Source organism: Salmo salar, chromosome ssa15 (genome assembly GCF_905237065.1).
Source record: "Salmo salar chromosome ssa15, Ssal_v3.1, whole genome shotgun sequence".
Taxonomy (NCBI): domain Eukaryota; kingdom Metazoa; phylum Chordata; class Actinopteri; order Salmoniformes; family Salmonidae; genus Salmo; species Salmo salar.
The window spans coordinates 22359442-22374367 of NC_059456.1; the positions used below are offsets into that span (position 1 = coordinate 22359442).

General features: G+C 47.4%; 2 protein-coding genes across 5 annotated transcripts in view; one reads left to right on the plus strand and one right to left on the minus strand.

The window, feature by feature from the left end:
• Positions 1 to 106: 106 nt before the first annotated feature.
• On the minus strand, positions 107 to 10889 carry wdr21 (WD repeat domain 21). Of its 3 annotated transcripts, XM_014143725.2 has the most exons (14): positions 10802 to 10889; positions 10406 to 10514; positions 9827 to 9933; positions 9530 to 9687; positions 9268 to 9350; positions 9094 to 9196; positions 8687 to 8830; positions 5959 to 6008; positions 5591 to 5670; positions 5045 to 5137; positions 4512 to 4609; positions 4126 to 4302; positions 3897 to 4011; positions 107 to 1652 (listed from the first exon to the last, which is right to left on the minus strand). In XM_014143725.2, the coding sequence occupies exons 2-14, from the start codon at positions 10501 to 10503 to the stop codon at positions 1414 to 1416; spliced, it is 1545 nt and encodes a 514-aa protein (XP_013999200.1). In that variant the 5' UTR covers positions 10504 to 10514; positions 10802 to 10889; the 3' UTR covers positions 107 to 1413. The 3 variants fall into 3 exon arrangements, with proteins under 3 accessions (XP_013999200.1, XP_013999201.1, XP_045551506.1); XM_014143726.2 differs by lacking the exon at positions 10802 to 10889 and having other exon boundaries at positions 10406 to 10790; XM_045695550.1 differs by lacking the exons at positions 9827 to 9933; positions 10406 to 10514; positions 10802 to 10889 and having other exon boundaries at positions 9272 to 9350; positions 9530 to 9672.
• A 553-nt stretch (positions 10890 to 11442) lies between these two features.
• LOC106590864 (zinc finger protein DPF3) overlaps positions 11443 to 14926 on the plus strand; it is a 50926-nt gene continuing 47442 nt past the window's right edge. For both annotated transcript variants that reach the window (XM_045695551.1, XM_045695552.1), the window contains exon 1: positions 11443 to 11699. In XM_045695551.1, the coding sequence (XP_045551507.1) occupies positions 11668 to 11699 (32 nt within the window). In that variant the 5' untranslated portion in view covers positions 11443 to 11667. The remainder of the gene's footprint in view (positions 11700 to 14926) is intronic.

Below are 14926 nucleotides of genomic sequence, written 5' to 3' on the forward strand. Positions count from 1 at the left end.
GTGTTATCATAAAAAAAGCTGATCGGTTATGCGGAGGTCTGTTGACAATGCTATTATTATTTTTTATATATATATAATTCCAAGACACCCATTCAATCAACATGGATAAAATACATTGTTTTTAATCATATAAACTTTACATCATTATTGAAATCTGTTTCAGATGAATAATTACCGTTATTATTATAAAGACAAAAAACACAACTTCAATAATAAACTCACTGGCCAGTTGATGAATTGCAGTTCCTGTGGACATAATTCAGGGTTCACTGGTAGACAAATATAGTAGACAGACAAGAGTCCTGGATCCATGTTCCAGCAGTCCATCTGCAGCTCTACGGTCAGACCCAGCTCTCCACTTCGCAGCTCTACGGTCAGACCCAGCTCTCCACTTCGCAGCTCTACGGTCAGACCCAGCTCTCCACTTCGCAGCTCTACGGTCAGACCCAGCTCTCCACTTCGCAGCTCTACGGTCAGACCCAGCTCTCCACTTCGCAGCTCTACGGTCAGACCCAGCTCTCCACTTCGCAGCTCTACGGTCAGACCCAGCTCTCCACTTCGCAGCTCTACGGTCAGACCCAGCTCTCCACTTCGCAGCTCTACGGTCAGACCCAACGGTCAGACCCAGCTCTCCACTTCGCAGCTCTACGGTCAGACCCAGCTCTCCACTTCGCAGCTCTACGGTCAGACCCAACAGTCAGACCCAGCTCTCCACTTGAAGTCTTGAAGCTCCAGGCTGATAACTTTAGGCAGTAAGAGTCTCCATGTGTGAGGTTCTTTGTCCATTTTCCTTCTTCTCTTCCAGTTCTTTCAGATCGGTGGTCAACAGGAAAAGAAGAGTAGTGAGCCACTGACTACTACCCCTTTTAACCAAGGTTGTCAGGCCCTCCCCTAGCAGGCTGCCTCAGTCAGGCCCTCCCCTAGCAGGCTGCCTCAGTCAGGCCCTCCCCTAGCAGGCTGCCTCAGTCAGCCCCTCCCCTAGCAGGCTGCCTCAGTCAGGCCCTCCCCTAGCAGGCTGCCTCAGTCAGGCCCTCCCCTAGCAGGCTGCCTCAGTCAGCCCCTCCCCTAGCAGGCTGCCTCAGTCAGCCCCTCCCCTAGCAGGCTGCCTCAGTCAGGCCCTCCCCTAGCAGGCTGCCTCAGTCAGGCCCTCCCCTAGCAGGCTGCCTCAGTCAGGCCCTCCCCTAGCAGGCTGCCTCAGTCAGGCCCTCCCCTAGCAGGCTGCCTCAGTCAGGCCCTCCCCTAGCAGGCTGCCTCAGTCAGGCCCTCCCCTAGCAGGCTGCCTCAGTCAGGCCCTCCCCTAGCAGGCTGCCTCAGTCAGGCCCTCCCCTAGCAGGCTGCCTCAGTCAGGCCCTCCCCTAGCAGGCTGCCTCAGTCAGGCCCTCCCCTAGCAGGCTGCCTCAGTCAGGCCCTCCCCTAGCAGGCTGCCTCTGCTACTACCCCTCCTCCCTCCTGGTAGTCACTGTTATAAGGGAAGTAGTACAGATCGTGCCTGACAGCCATGAGGAGACCAGGCAGGCCTCTGCTGCCACCTAGCTGGGAGGAGAAGACCACACTGGGGATCATGTCCTTCCCAGCAGGGTGGGGAGATGGGATGGTCCTCAGGAGCTGGCCGTCCCCCAGAGACCACAGACGTGTGTAGCAGTCCTGACCCACTGGAGAAGACAAATGAAAAGGGCAAGATACTTGTCATTCTTTTCTCATTTCATTTGACATGTACATTTCAGTAATTTAGCAGACACTTTTTTTCTTAAAACGTTTATTTGGATCCTCATTAGCTTTTGCAGAAGCAACCAGCTAATCTTCCTGGGGTCCACAAATAAATATATCAAAAAGACACGTAACAAAACACTGATACCACTGATAGACAAAGACAGTCACACACATTTAAAATAATGTGTGTCGTCTGACAGTCGCTGCTGTTCCATGAGATGTTGTTTTATCCGTTTTTTCAAAAGGTCATTTTGCTGTTTGCTTGAGTAATTGGAGATGGGAGTTCCATGCGATCATGGCTCTTTACAATATTGTGCGTTGCCGTGAATTGGTTTTGTACTTGGAGACTGTGAAGAGACCCCTGGTGGCATGTCTTGTTGGGTATGTATGGGTGGTCTGAGCTGACCGGCAATCTGGGAATTCATCATCACAGTAATATTTCTCATAAAAACTCTTGAGAGAAGCACTTAGTCAAATCAAATGTATTTATATAGCCCTTCTTACATCAGCTGATATCTCAAAGTGCTGTACAGAAACCCAGCCTAAAACCCCCAAACAGCAAGCAATGCAGGTGTAGAAGCACCTCTCATCAACCCTCAAACCAGGAAAGACTGGCTTGCAGGTTGTTGATGTTAGTTCTGAATGTAGAGTGAAGGGCAAGATGTGCTGCTCTGTTTTGAAACAAATACAATGATTTTAGTTGTAGATGTATTTAAGACCCGTTTATTATGATTCACCCATTCTGATACGGACTGTAACTCCTTATTTAGAATTTCATTGCGCCAACTGGCTTTGGGTGCTGACATGTAAAGTGTGGAATCATCTGAATACATAGTCATTGTACCTTTTGTACAATGACTATGTACCAGTGGCAAATCATTTGTAAAAATAGAGAAGAGTAACGGTCCAAGGTAACTGCCCTGAGGGACACCGCACTGTACATATCTGATGTTAGAAAAGCTTCCATTGAAGAACACTTTGGGTTCTATTGGATAAATAACTCTCCAACCATGTGATGGCTGGTGATGTAAAGCCATGGCAAGTGAGTTTCTTCAATAACAAATTATGGTCAACAACATCAAAGGCTGCACGGAAATCTAACAATACAGCTCCAACTATGATCTTATTATCCATTTATTTTAACCAATCATCTGTCATCCGAGTCAGTGGAGTACAAGTTGAGTATCTTTGTCTACAAGTATCCAGAGAGACTTAAAGTTAGTGCATTCCCTTCCTTGGAGTAATTACTAAGTTGAAGTAATCAAAAAGTAGTAAGCTGAATTTGCATCACTCTTGAAGAGAAGTTAAGCCCTGTAACCTACCAGCCGTCAGGCCCTGTAACCTACCAGCCGTCGGCGATAAGGCCCTGTAACCTACCAGCCGTCAGCGGTAAGGCCCTGTAACCTACCAGCCGTCAGCGGTAAGGCCCTGTAACCTACCAGCCGTCAGCGGTAAGGCCCTGTAACCTACCAGCCGTCAGCGGTAAGGCCCTGTAACCTACCAGCCGTCAGCGGTAAGGCCCTGTAACCTACCAGCCGTCAGCGGTAAGGCCCTGTAACCTACCAGCCGTCAGCGGTAAGGCCCTGTAACCTACCAGCCGTCAGCGGTAAGGCCGTGTAATCTACCAGCCGTCAGCGGTCAGGCCCTGTAACCTACCAGCCGTCAGGCCCTGTAACCTACCAGCCGTCAGGCCCTGTAACCTACCAGCCGTCATGCCCTGTAACCTACCAGCCGTCAGCGGTAAGGCCCTGTAACCTACCAGCCGTCATGCCCTGTAACCTACCAGCCGTCGGCGGTAAGGCCCTGTAACCTACCAGCCGTCGGCGGTAAGGCCCTGTAACCTACCAGCCGTCAGCGGTAAGGCCCTGTAACCTACCAGCCGTCAGCGGTAAGGCCCTGTAACCTACCAGCCGTCAGCGGTAAGGCCCTGTAACCTACCAGCCGTCAGCGGTAAGGCCCTGTAACCTACCAGCCGTCAGCGGTAAGGCCCTGTAACCTACCAGCCGTCAGCGGTAAGGCCCTGTAACCTACCAGCCGTCAGCGGTAAGGCCCTGTAACCTACCAGCCGTCAGCGGTAAGGCCCTGTAACCTACCAGCCGTCAGCGGTAAGGCCCTGTAACCTACCAGCCGTCAGCGGTAAGGCCCTGTAACCTACCAGCCGTCAGCGGTAAGGCCCTGTAACCTACCAGCCGTCAGCAGTCCCTCAGGTTCGTTGACGTGGAGGGGTAAGTAGGCGTGTTGGTTATGATGACCCTCGTACTTCTGCACTGGTTTTGTTACTCGTACATCCCACAGCTTGATCTGCAGTGACACATATCAACACACAGGTAAAACAGAGTTGGAGAAGGCTAACTTTACCACGAGTGTGTGTGTGTGTGTGTGTGTGTGTGTGTGTGTGTGTGAGACCTGTCCCACCTCTCCAATCATGTCAGCAGCTAGTAGGTAGTTCTCATCCTGTAATATTCGTACGGAGGTGATAGCAGAGTCCTGGTAGAACCTGCAGGCCTTCCAGCTGTGGTCCCGTCTGCCTCTCTGACGCAGGTCGATACTGAAGATCTCTCCTGACCTACAGCCATTAAACAGGACCGGAGCCTGGATGGAGAGAGAGGGGAATGAGGGAGGGGGAAAGGGCTGTTAAAAACTCTGAAGATCAATAATAAAGAAGTTTGAGAAGCGCCCCTCCATCTGTTCATCTCTCTCACACACAGACACACTTCAGAAATAGCAGGTTCTCACCAGTGTTGGTTCCACTTTTTGTGACAGTGAGTCTAAGTGAATGAGCCATGGCACCACTAACTCACCCTGAGGGCAAACTGCTGTGCCAGCACGTCACTGCTGATGCCATACGTCTGTCTCCTGCCTGTCACTGCGTCCGTCACTATCACCCTGCGAGACAGACCTGGCAACAGACGAACACAAAGACCACAGCAGACAGACAGGGAAACGGCCACAGGAGACAGACAGGGAAACGGCCACAGGAGACAGACAGGGAAACGGCCACAGGAGACAGACAGGGAAACGGTCACTCAAATGGTGCTTTTCAAAATGGCCACCGGGGCAGTGTTAAGAGAAAAGACATGCTGGCTACCAGAATCTAACCTGCAACTAGTGTTCTATATGTGTAGAAAAGGAACAGAAAGAATAACAGAATGTTATTGTCATTAAATTATCTATAATTATTATTAATGAACAGGCAAGTTTCAGTGAGATGTTTCATGAAGGAACATTGTATAAAATGGTGAACTGGAAGGTGTTGCTTGCTACAGTATCACTAACATTGTAGAGTGTAAAATGCTAATCAATTGGTGATGATGATGGGAGGCATCCAACTAACCAGTGCTAAATGTTTTGTCAGCCTGAGGGTTGAGACACCAGGCACAGGACCAGGCTGTAGAAATCTTAAAACTACACAGCATCCCTGGCTGGTCTGGAGAGGAGGAGAGAGAGGGGGGAGAGGAGAGAGAATGAGAGAGGAGAGAGAGGAGGAGGAGGAGAGAGAGAAGGAGAGAGAGAAGGAGGAGGAGAGAGAAGGAGAGAGAGAAGGAGGAGGAGAGAGAATGAGAGAGAGAAAGGAGGAGGAGAGAGAATGAGAGAGAGAAGGAGGAGAGAGAATGAGAGAGAGAAGGAGGAGAGAGAATGAGAGAGAGAAGGAGAGAGAAGGAGGAGGAGAGAGGAGGAGAGAGAGAAGAGAGAGAGAGAGAGAGAGAGAGAGAGAGAGAAATAACGAAGGTTCTCAGCATGAAATATATGGACATTAGTCTACAGTAAAATGTCATGAAAATAAAAGTATGTTCTGAGAGAAGCACACGGAAAGGGTTACCTGCACACGGAAAGGGTTACCTGCACACGGAAAGGGTTACCTGCACACGGAAAGGGTTACCTGGGTTGGAGTTGCTGAAGAGCGAGGCTGGTAGTAAACTGACACAGCCAGGAGTCTCTGCCATGCCCACCAGACACAGGCTGAACACTGGAGTCAAGAAAACACTAACCCAACAGTACAGGTACTGACAACGGTCGGAATATGAACATGCCGAGGGGACCTTTGACCCCCTCGCACAAACTAGAGTGACTAGACAGGGTCATTAACCTAACGTAGCAGGCCTAACAGCTTTCAGCAGAGGAGGAAGGTTTATTTCGCTGGATCCTGGTCAAACCGGATGCATCCGGGTTGTTGGCAACTAAGCTAAGAATGCAGGGTCATAAACCACATTGAGTAGCATACCAGTCTGCTATGTGTAAGAAGGATACAGGACGTGTGAGTCAGGGTGGGTGACTGAGGCCCAGCAGATAGAGTTAACCTGAAACACAGACAACAGGTATATAACACAGGTACTGAACAGGTGGAACAGACAACATGTATACAACACAGGTACTGAACAGGTGGAACAGACAACATGTATACAACACAGGTACTGAAAAGGTGGAACAGACAACAGGTATACAACACAGGTACTGAACAGGTGGAACAGACAACAGGTATACAACACAGGTACTGAACAGGTGGAACAGACAACAGGTATACAACACAGGTACTGAACAGGTGGAACAGACAACATGTATACAACACAGGTACTGAACAGGTGGAACAGACAACAGGTATACAACACAGGTACTGAACAGGTGGAACAGACAACATGTATACAACACAGGTACTGAACAGGTGGAACAGACAACATGTATACAACACAGGTACTGAACAGGTGGAACAGACAACATGTATACAACACAGGTACTGAACAGGTGGAACAGACAACATGTATATAACACAGGTACTGAACAGGTGGAACAGACAACATGTATATAACACAGGTACTGAACAGGTGGAACAGACAACATGTATACAACACAGGTACTGAACAGGTGGAACAGACAACAGGTATATAACACAGGTACTGAACAGGTGGAACAGACAACATGTATACAACACAGGTACTGAACAGGTGGAACAGACAACAGGTATATAACACAGGTACTGAACAGGTGGAACAGACAGCATGTATACAACACAGGTACTGAACAGGTGGAACAGACAGCATATATACAACACAGGTACTGAACAGGTGGAACAGACAACATATATACATATATACAGTATCTCACAAAAGTGAGTACACCCCTCACATTTTGTAAATATTTGAGTATATCTTTTCATGTGACAACACTGAAGAAATGACACTTTGCTACAATGTAAAGTAGTGAGTGTGCAGCTTGTATAACAGTGTAAATTTGCTGTCCCCTCAAAATAACTCAACACACAGCCATTAATGTCTAAACCGCTGGCAACAAAAGTGAGTACACCCCTAAGTGAAAATGTCAAAATTGGGCCCAATTAGCCATTTCCCCTCCCCGGTGTCATGTGACTCGTTAGTGTTACAAGGTCTCAGGTGTGAATGGGGAGCAGGTGTGTTAAATTTGGTGTCATCGCTCTCACACTCCCTCATACTGACTGGTCACTGGAAGTTCAACATGGCACCTCATGGCAAAGAACTCTCTGAGGATCTGAAAAAAAGAATTGTTGCTCTACATAAAGATGGCCTGGGCTATAAGAAGATTGCCAAGACCCTGAAACTGAGCTGCAGCACGGTGGCCAAGACCATACAGCGGTTTAACAGGACAGGTTCCACTCAGAACAGGCCTCGCCATGGTCGACCAAAGAAGTTGAGTGCACGTGCTCAGCGTCATATCCAGAGGTTGTCTTTGGGAAATAGACGTATGAGTGCTGCCAGCATTGCTGCAGAGGTTGAAGGGGTGGGGGGTCAGCCTGTCAGTGCTCAGACCATAAGCCGCACACTGCATCAAATTGGTCTGCATGGCTGTCGTCCCAGAAGGAAGCCTCTTCTGAAGATGATGCACAAGAAAGCCCGCAAACAGTTTGCTGAAGACAAGCAGACTAAGGACATGGATTACTGGAACCATGTCCTGTGGTCTGATGAGACCAATACACTTATTTTGGTTCAGATGGTGTCAAGCGTGTGTGGCGGCAACCAGGTGAGGAGTACAAAGACAAGTGTGTCTTGCCTACAGTCCAGCATGGTGGTGGGAGTGTCATGGTCTGGGGCTGCATGAGTGCTGCCGGCACTGGGGAGCTACAGTTCATTGAGGGAACCATGCCAACATGTACTGTGACATACTGAAGCAGAGCATGATCCCCTCCCTTCGGAGACTGGGCCGCAGGGCAGTATTCCAACATGATAACGACCCCAAACACACCTCCAAGACGACCACTGCCTTGCTAAAGAAGCTGAGGGTAAAGGTGATGGACTGGCCAAGCATGTCTCCAGACCTAAACCCTATTGAGCATCTGTGGGGCATCCTCAAACGGAAGGTGGAGGAGTGCAAGGTCTCCAACATCCACCAGCTCCGTGATGTCGTCATGGAGGAGTGGAAGAGGACTCCAGTGGCAACCTGTGAAGCTCTGGTGAACTCCATGCCCAAGAGGGTTAAGGCAGTGCTGGAAAATGATGGTGGCCACACAAAATATTGACACTTTGGGCCCAATTTGGACATTTTCACTTAGGGGTGTACTCACTTTTGTTGCCAGCGGTTTAGACATTATTGGCTGTGTGTTGAGTTATTTTGAGGGGACAGCAAATGTACACTGTTATACAAGCTGTACACTCACTACTTTACATTGTAGCAAAGTGTAATTTCTTCAGTGTTGTCAAATGAAAAAATAAACTAAAATATTTATAAATGTGAGGGACTGTTATGTACTTGTGTTATATATATATATATATATATATATATAACACAAGTACATAACAGGGACAACAAAGGTTAGCATATAGGTGTTCAAGTTGCCTGGGTAGATATTCCTACCATCCAGCATGATTCTAATGCCCAACTCCAAAACTAGCCTTCATTCCCAGTCCTCTCTCCCCAGCTACTAACCCTTCCCTTCATCCCTCCCTCCCTCCCTCCCTCTGTCACCTTTCTGTTGGCAGAGGTTATCCTCAGCCCTCTCTCTCCTTCCCACCTTTCTATTTGTAAAGTAGAGGTTGTCACACATCTCAACAGACAGGGAGCCCCTGCTGCAGCCTCTGAAGTTCATGATGCCGTACTTGCAGCCTCCGTGAGAAACGTCGTTAACCGTGAACACTCGCTCACATGCAGAGTCACCCTGAGAGAGAAGAGGAACGGGGAGGAAGTGTGGGGAAGAGAGAGAGAGGGGAGGAGGAGGAGAGAGGGGAGGAGTAAGAGGAAATGAGGGGAGGAGGAAATGAGGGGAGGAGGAAATGAGGGGGGAGGAGAGAGAGGAGGAAGAGAGAAAAGAAGAAGACAATTAGGAGGAAGTTTACACCAGTCTATCATTGCCAACGTTTTTCTTAAAAGTCAATAGAGAGCGCACGAGAGAGAGAAAGCGTGTGTGTGTGTGTAACTCACCACTATGAGTCTAAAGTTGTCTGTGTTGGGACTGCTGGTGTCAGAGCTCTGGACCTCCAGTCTGTGACGTCTCATCCCACTCACCTTCACCTCATGGATCAGCCTGGGCACACACACAATCATAAGGGACACAATAACGTACGTACATGTGTGTGTGTCCTTTTGATACCGTACCTACTGTAAGAGTTCCCAGGCAGCAGACCCAGGTGTCTTTTCTGCAGCAGCAGAGCTGAGTTCAGGCCTGCTCTTGGTGCTTTCTGGAGGGAGAAACAAAACACATTAGAAAAGCCCTTCAGAGCTGCTGTCGTTTTCAATTTGGGAAGGAGAGACGTCATCTATCCACTAAAAGATACAAATTACAAAACATTTTTAAAAATTCAATCGGGTACCAAATGCCCCTGATCCACCATCAAAAGTTCCCCGTCTGTGGTAGTACCTTCCTGGGCCTCTCGTCCTCAGTGATCATCCTGGCCCTGTGTTTCTCCTGCTCTCTCTCCTGCAGCAGCCCTCTGGTCAGAGGGTTACAGTTGTTGTTGCCCGGCAGCAGCCGGAAGTAACGGTTCTTCTCAGCGTCAAAGTAGAACCCTGGCAGCTCTGGAGATGGAAGGACAGGACAAGGTACATGTGGACGGTAAAGACATGGAGTCTGTATTGTCCTTGTACGTGCAGTGGGGTGTGTACAGTGACACACTTGGGACAGCCATGTAGAAAGGTGTGTCTGAGTGTAACTGACCTGGAGCAGCAGAGCTGGAGGAGGAGGAAGAGGCTGCACCATTAGAAACAGGCCTACTCTCTGGGGTCCTGTCTCTGTAGGAGGGGCCTGCTTCACTGCTGCCATACCTGTGGATCAGAGAGGAGATTATTGATTTTTTTTTAACCTTTATTAAACTAGACAAGTCAGTTAACAAATTATTATTTACAATGACGGCCTACCCCGTCCAAACCCTAACGACGCTGGGAAAATTGTGCGCCTCCCTATGGGACTCCCAATCATGGCCGGTTGTGATACAGCCAGGAATCGAAACAGGGTCTGTAGTGACGCCTCTAGCACAGAGATGCAGTGCCTATAGACCGCTGCACCACTCAGGAGCCCAATGCCCCCATTACACGGGTAAAACAACACACTGGCAGGATTATAACAGAGTTTAGGAATACGTGTCATTCAGATCATATAACATACACTGAATTAAGATTAATGGCCCAAGAACGCCCTCAGCATTTGATAGATCAAGTAAACGAACTGTAAGTAAGGTAGTTTACACATAATTTGGGCCAACCAACCTGTGGTCGTGAGACATTGTCACCATCCTACCTTTGTTCCTGTGTTCTGTGCCTTGCGCTGTCCCTTTGCCAGTCAGAGCGGTAACCGAGTCGCCTTCGGTCCCTGTCACGCCAATTCGCTTTCTTCATCCCTGCTATTGCTATGGACACAAATAACGGACAGTAAACATCAACACAAAGTATGTCACTCGCTTCTCTGTGTTGTGTACTTTGTAGCTAGCTAGCAAGTTAGCTAATTCGGATAGCCATTTCGCTTGCTAACAAAAGCCCCCAAAAATACAGACACGTGGTACGTAGACAATTTGAATGACGAATCATTATCATATTTTAAAATGAAACGGGGTTATTCGTGTAGTAATTAGAGGACACGATGTTGATCAAATATATTATTGAACGTAGGAGCTTTTTGACACAAAGTTCACTTTACCTGCTGTAACGTTGCACCCACGTGACCCGTTTAACACCCGCCCCTAACCCTCATTGGCTTATCGCTCACGGTAGTGGCCCTCTTCGCGGCTTCGCCATTGGCTGCTTGTGCTATCAATCACTATCGTTTCCTCTAACGAAATGTGACTTTAATCATCGTTCTAAATGAATGAAACATTTTAACATTGTATCAGAGGGAGGAAGAGGTGACTGTAGTGATAATAAAGAAGTTGTGATTGGTTTTGGTTATGGATAGAGCATTGTTTTGGTAATTAATTTATTGTGTAAAACAAACCTTGATGTTTGATTAATGCTTCTATTAATATGAATCAAACCAAAAAAATCTGCCTCGTGTTATTGCATTTTTTACCGTACCACTGCATATGTTCATATCATTCTTCTAACACCATTCTATTTGTTTTTGACGGAAGAAGAGTCTGTTATATGTTGAGAAAATAAAAGATGGTCGGTTTGCGACAGGCACAAAGGAACACAGTAGGACAACTGACCATGTTATTATTATCCCTGCTAGGAAATACAGACACTCCTTGGAATATCTGTTTATATGACGGGTTATATACCCACACTATGCAATGGATTTATACTGACTAGTGAACGGTGATGATGTGCGTATGTGTGCAACATCACAGATGAATATACAGTTGTACTCCAGTACGCTACTGTATCAAAGCTCATCGTCTTTATGAAAGGCTTTTTGACAGTTTTCTGATAAACCACGCCTGATCTCTGCATGCTATTATTGTATTGGTTAAGGAGCAGGGCGCCTAGAACCTTATTGGTTGTTTTCTTCATGGGGTCCCAAACAGCTCCGAGATTTAGAGTATTGGGTTACAGTTTCGCAGCAAAATGGCGACTGTCATTCAGAATCCTCTCAAATCGTAAGTAATCTTTTAAAATGCTATATTCTTTTCCTCGAAAAAAAACCCCGCATTTGCTTGGATGCAATGGTTGCATTCAATAAAAGAGAAAAGCACAACAAATTGAGTGGAATAATGGAATAGCGGATATTATATGATGTTTGTAAACATATCACAACGTGTATTGAAACAATTATAAGTTAGGACAAAAAGTGTCGTTTTGTTTGTATTTATTAGTCTCTACACGAATGGATTCGGAGCATAAAGCGTGTAGTCATGACAACGCTTTTAAGAAATTATATTTCTATGCTGCATGAAACTCCGATTTACGCTGCGTGGACAAGTCAATTGTGTATAGACTTCTTTACAAAAGTTGTTAGATATTCTGCTACATTAATAGCCTAAGAACACTAGGATAAGTGTTTGTTAATCTTTCACAGATATAGGCTACTTCCATTGTTCAGGTCCGTTTTATTACTTGGAATTCACGTCAACTAACCAGCGCTTCTTTTGTGCGCTCTCTCATCAATAGCCAACATTAGGATAATGTATATTCAATATTTATAATGTGGGATTATTTTCCCATTAAGAAAAAAAACACACGGAGTACCAATTGATGATGGGCTATCATTTGAGTAGCCTATGCATGGGATTGCTTTTTACTGTCTGCGACAGATTTCGGGAGCGAAAGGTCCGATCAGGCTGAGCGCACAGGAGCCGTGTCCGTGAAGGGAAAACTGTTTGCCATCAGGAATCGCTTTACTGGGATCGGCTCATAGAAGTAGTGGTCTAATCTAATGTGATAAATAACAAGTCTATGCGTCTCAGTAGTGTCAACACTGATTTTGAGCATGGAACACACATCTATAGGAGCTGTATGTTTTTGGTCTGTCTGCCATTGAAATGCAGCAACAAGTCAATGTACCTCCTGACTTCTGTAGTCACTGCTGCACTCTTGTCGTCACTGCTGCTCTCCTGTAGTCACTACTGCCCTCCTGTAGTCACTGCTGCTCCCCTGTAGTCACTGCTGCTCCCCTGTAGTCACTGCTGCTCTCCTGTAGTCACTGCTGCTCCCCTGTAGTCACTGCTGCTCCCCTGTAGTCACTGCTGCTCCCCTGTAGTCACTGCTGCTCTCCTGTAGTCACTGCTGCTTCCCTGTAGTCACTGCTGCTCTCCTGTAGTCACTGCTGCTCTCCTGTAGTCACTGCTGCCCTCCTGTAGTCACTGCTGCTCCCCTGTAGTCACTGCTGCTCTCCTGTAGTCACTGCTGCTCTCCTGTAGTCACTGCTGCTCTCCTGTAGTCACTGCTGCCCTCCTGTAGTCACTGCTGCTCTCCTGTAGTCACTGCTGCTCTCCTGTAGTCACTGCTGCTCCCCTGTAGTCACTCCTGCTCTCCTGTAGTCACTGCTGCCCTCCTGTAGTCACTGCTGCCCTCCTGTAGTCACTGCTGCCCTCCTGTAGTCACTGCTGCCCTCCTGTAGTCACGGCCGCCCTCCTGTAGTCACGGCCGCCCTCCTGTAGTCACGGCCGCCCTCCTGTAGTCACGGCCGCTCTCCTGTAGTCACTGCCGCTCTCCTGTAGTCACTGCCGCTCTCCTGTAGTCACTGCCGCTCTCCTGTAGTCACTGCCGCCCTCCTGTAGTCACTGCTGCCCTCCTGTAGTCACTGCTGCTCTCCTGTAGTCACTGCTGCCCTCCTGTAGTCACTGCTGCTCTCCTGTAGTCACTGCCGCTCTCCTGTAGTCACTGCCGCTCTCCTGTAGTCACTACTGCTCTCCTGTAGTCACTGCCGCTCTCCTGTAGTCACTGCTGCTTTCCTGTAGTCACTGCTGCTTTCCTGTAGTCACTGCTGCTTTCCTGTAGTCATTGCTGCCTGGATGTTGGTGATAACAACCTTGTTTCTGTGTAAAAGCCTTGCAGCATCTGTCTGTGAGAAGTAATGTGATTCTATTCACAGACAGGCTGTATGTCTCCGTCCCGCATGGAACCATATTCCCTATGTGTAGTGCACACATTTAAACCAGGGATCTGTTCAGAAATAGTGCACTACATAGGGAATAGTGTACCATTTGAGACGCATGCAGACTCTCTGCCTGCTAGACACGCTAGACTATCAGGACATATTTACCCACATTTGCTGTGGAATGTAGCGAAGGGGTCTGGCACAGAGTTATGACACAGCCTATTGTTGGAGTGGTAGTCAGAAGAACAGGCTGCATTCCTGGTCTATACTAAACAAGCTCCATTGTTTGGTCTAACAGATGGTCCATCACTGACAGCCTAGCAAAGCAACCAAACAGACAGTGCGGTCAACGTGTTTGTGTCCGGATGGTGCATGGGCTGAAATATGCATGTAGTTACACACAAGATGCCTTCTTGCCAATTGACTACTAAAATGTATATCTATAGATACTGTTGTTTTCACTATAGATACTGTTGTTTTCACTATAGATACTGTTGTTTTCACTATAGGTACTGTTGTTTTCACTATAGATACTGTTGTTTTCACTATAGATATTGTTCTTAGTCACTTGGCTACGTTCCTGGTTGAACCAGTGTGAAGTCAAACGAACAATAGTGAATGCAGCACTCTGTTTTATTGGCAGGCAAAATTCTACCTGGCCCAGACTATATTCTGTCTGTTTTATTGCCAGGCAATATTCTACCTGGCCCAGACTATATTCTGTCTGTTTTATAGCCAGGCTAAATTCTACCTGGCCCAGACTATATTCTGTCTGTTTTATAGGCAGGCTAAATTCTACCTGGCCCAGACTATATTCTGTCTGTTTTATAGCCAGGCTAAATTCTACCTGGCCCAGACTATATTCTGTCTGTTTTATAGGCAGGCTAAATTCTACCTGGCCCAGACTATATTCTGTCTGTTTTATTGCCAGGCGGGATTCTACCTGGCCCAGACTATATTCTGTCTGTTTTATAGGCAGGCTAAATTCTACCTGGCCCAGACTATATTCTGTCTGTTTTATTGCCAGGCGGGATTCTACCTGGCCCAGACTATATTCTGTCTGTTTTATAGGCAGGCTAAATTCTACCTGGCCCAGACTATATTCTGTCTGTTTTATAGGCAGGCTAAATTCTACCTGGCCCAGACTATATTCTGTCTGTTTTATAGGCAGGCTAAATTCTACCTGGCCCAGACTATATTCTGTCTGTTTTATTGCCAGGCGGGATTCTACCTGGCCCAGACTATATTCTGTCTGTTTTATTGCCAGGCAAAATACTACCTGGCCCA

Coding starts and splice junctions, on each gene's coding strand:
- wdr21 (XM_014143725.2), bottom strand. CDS start 10,503: ATGAAGAAAGCGAATTGGCGTGACAGGGACCGAAGGCGACTCGGTTAC. Junction 9,688..9,826: donor CTCCAGCTCTGCTGCTCCAG/GTCAGTTACACT, acceptor TTCCATCTCCAG/AGCTGCCAGGGTTCTACTTT. Junction 1,653..3,896: donor TGAGGGACTGCTGACGGCTG/GTAGGTTACAGG, acceptor TGTCTTCTCCAG/TGGGTCAGGACTGCTACACA.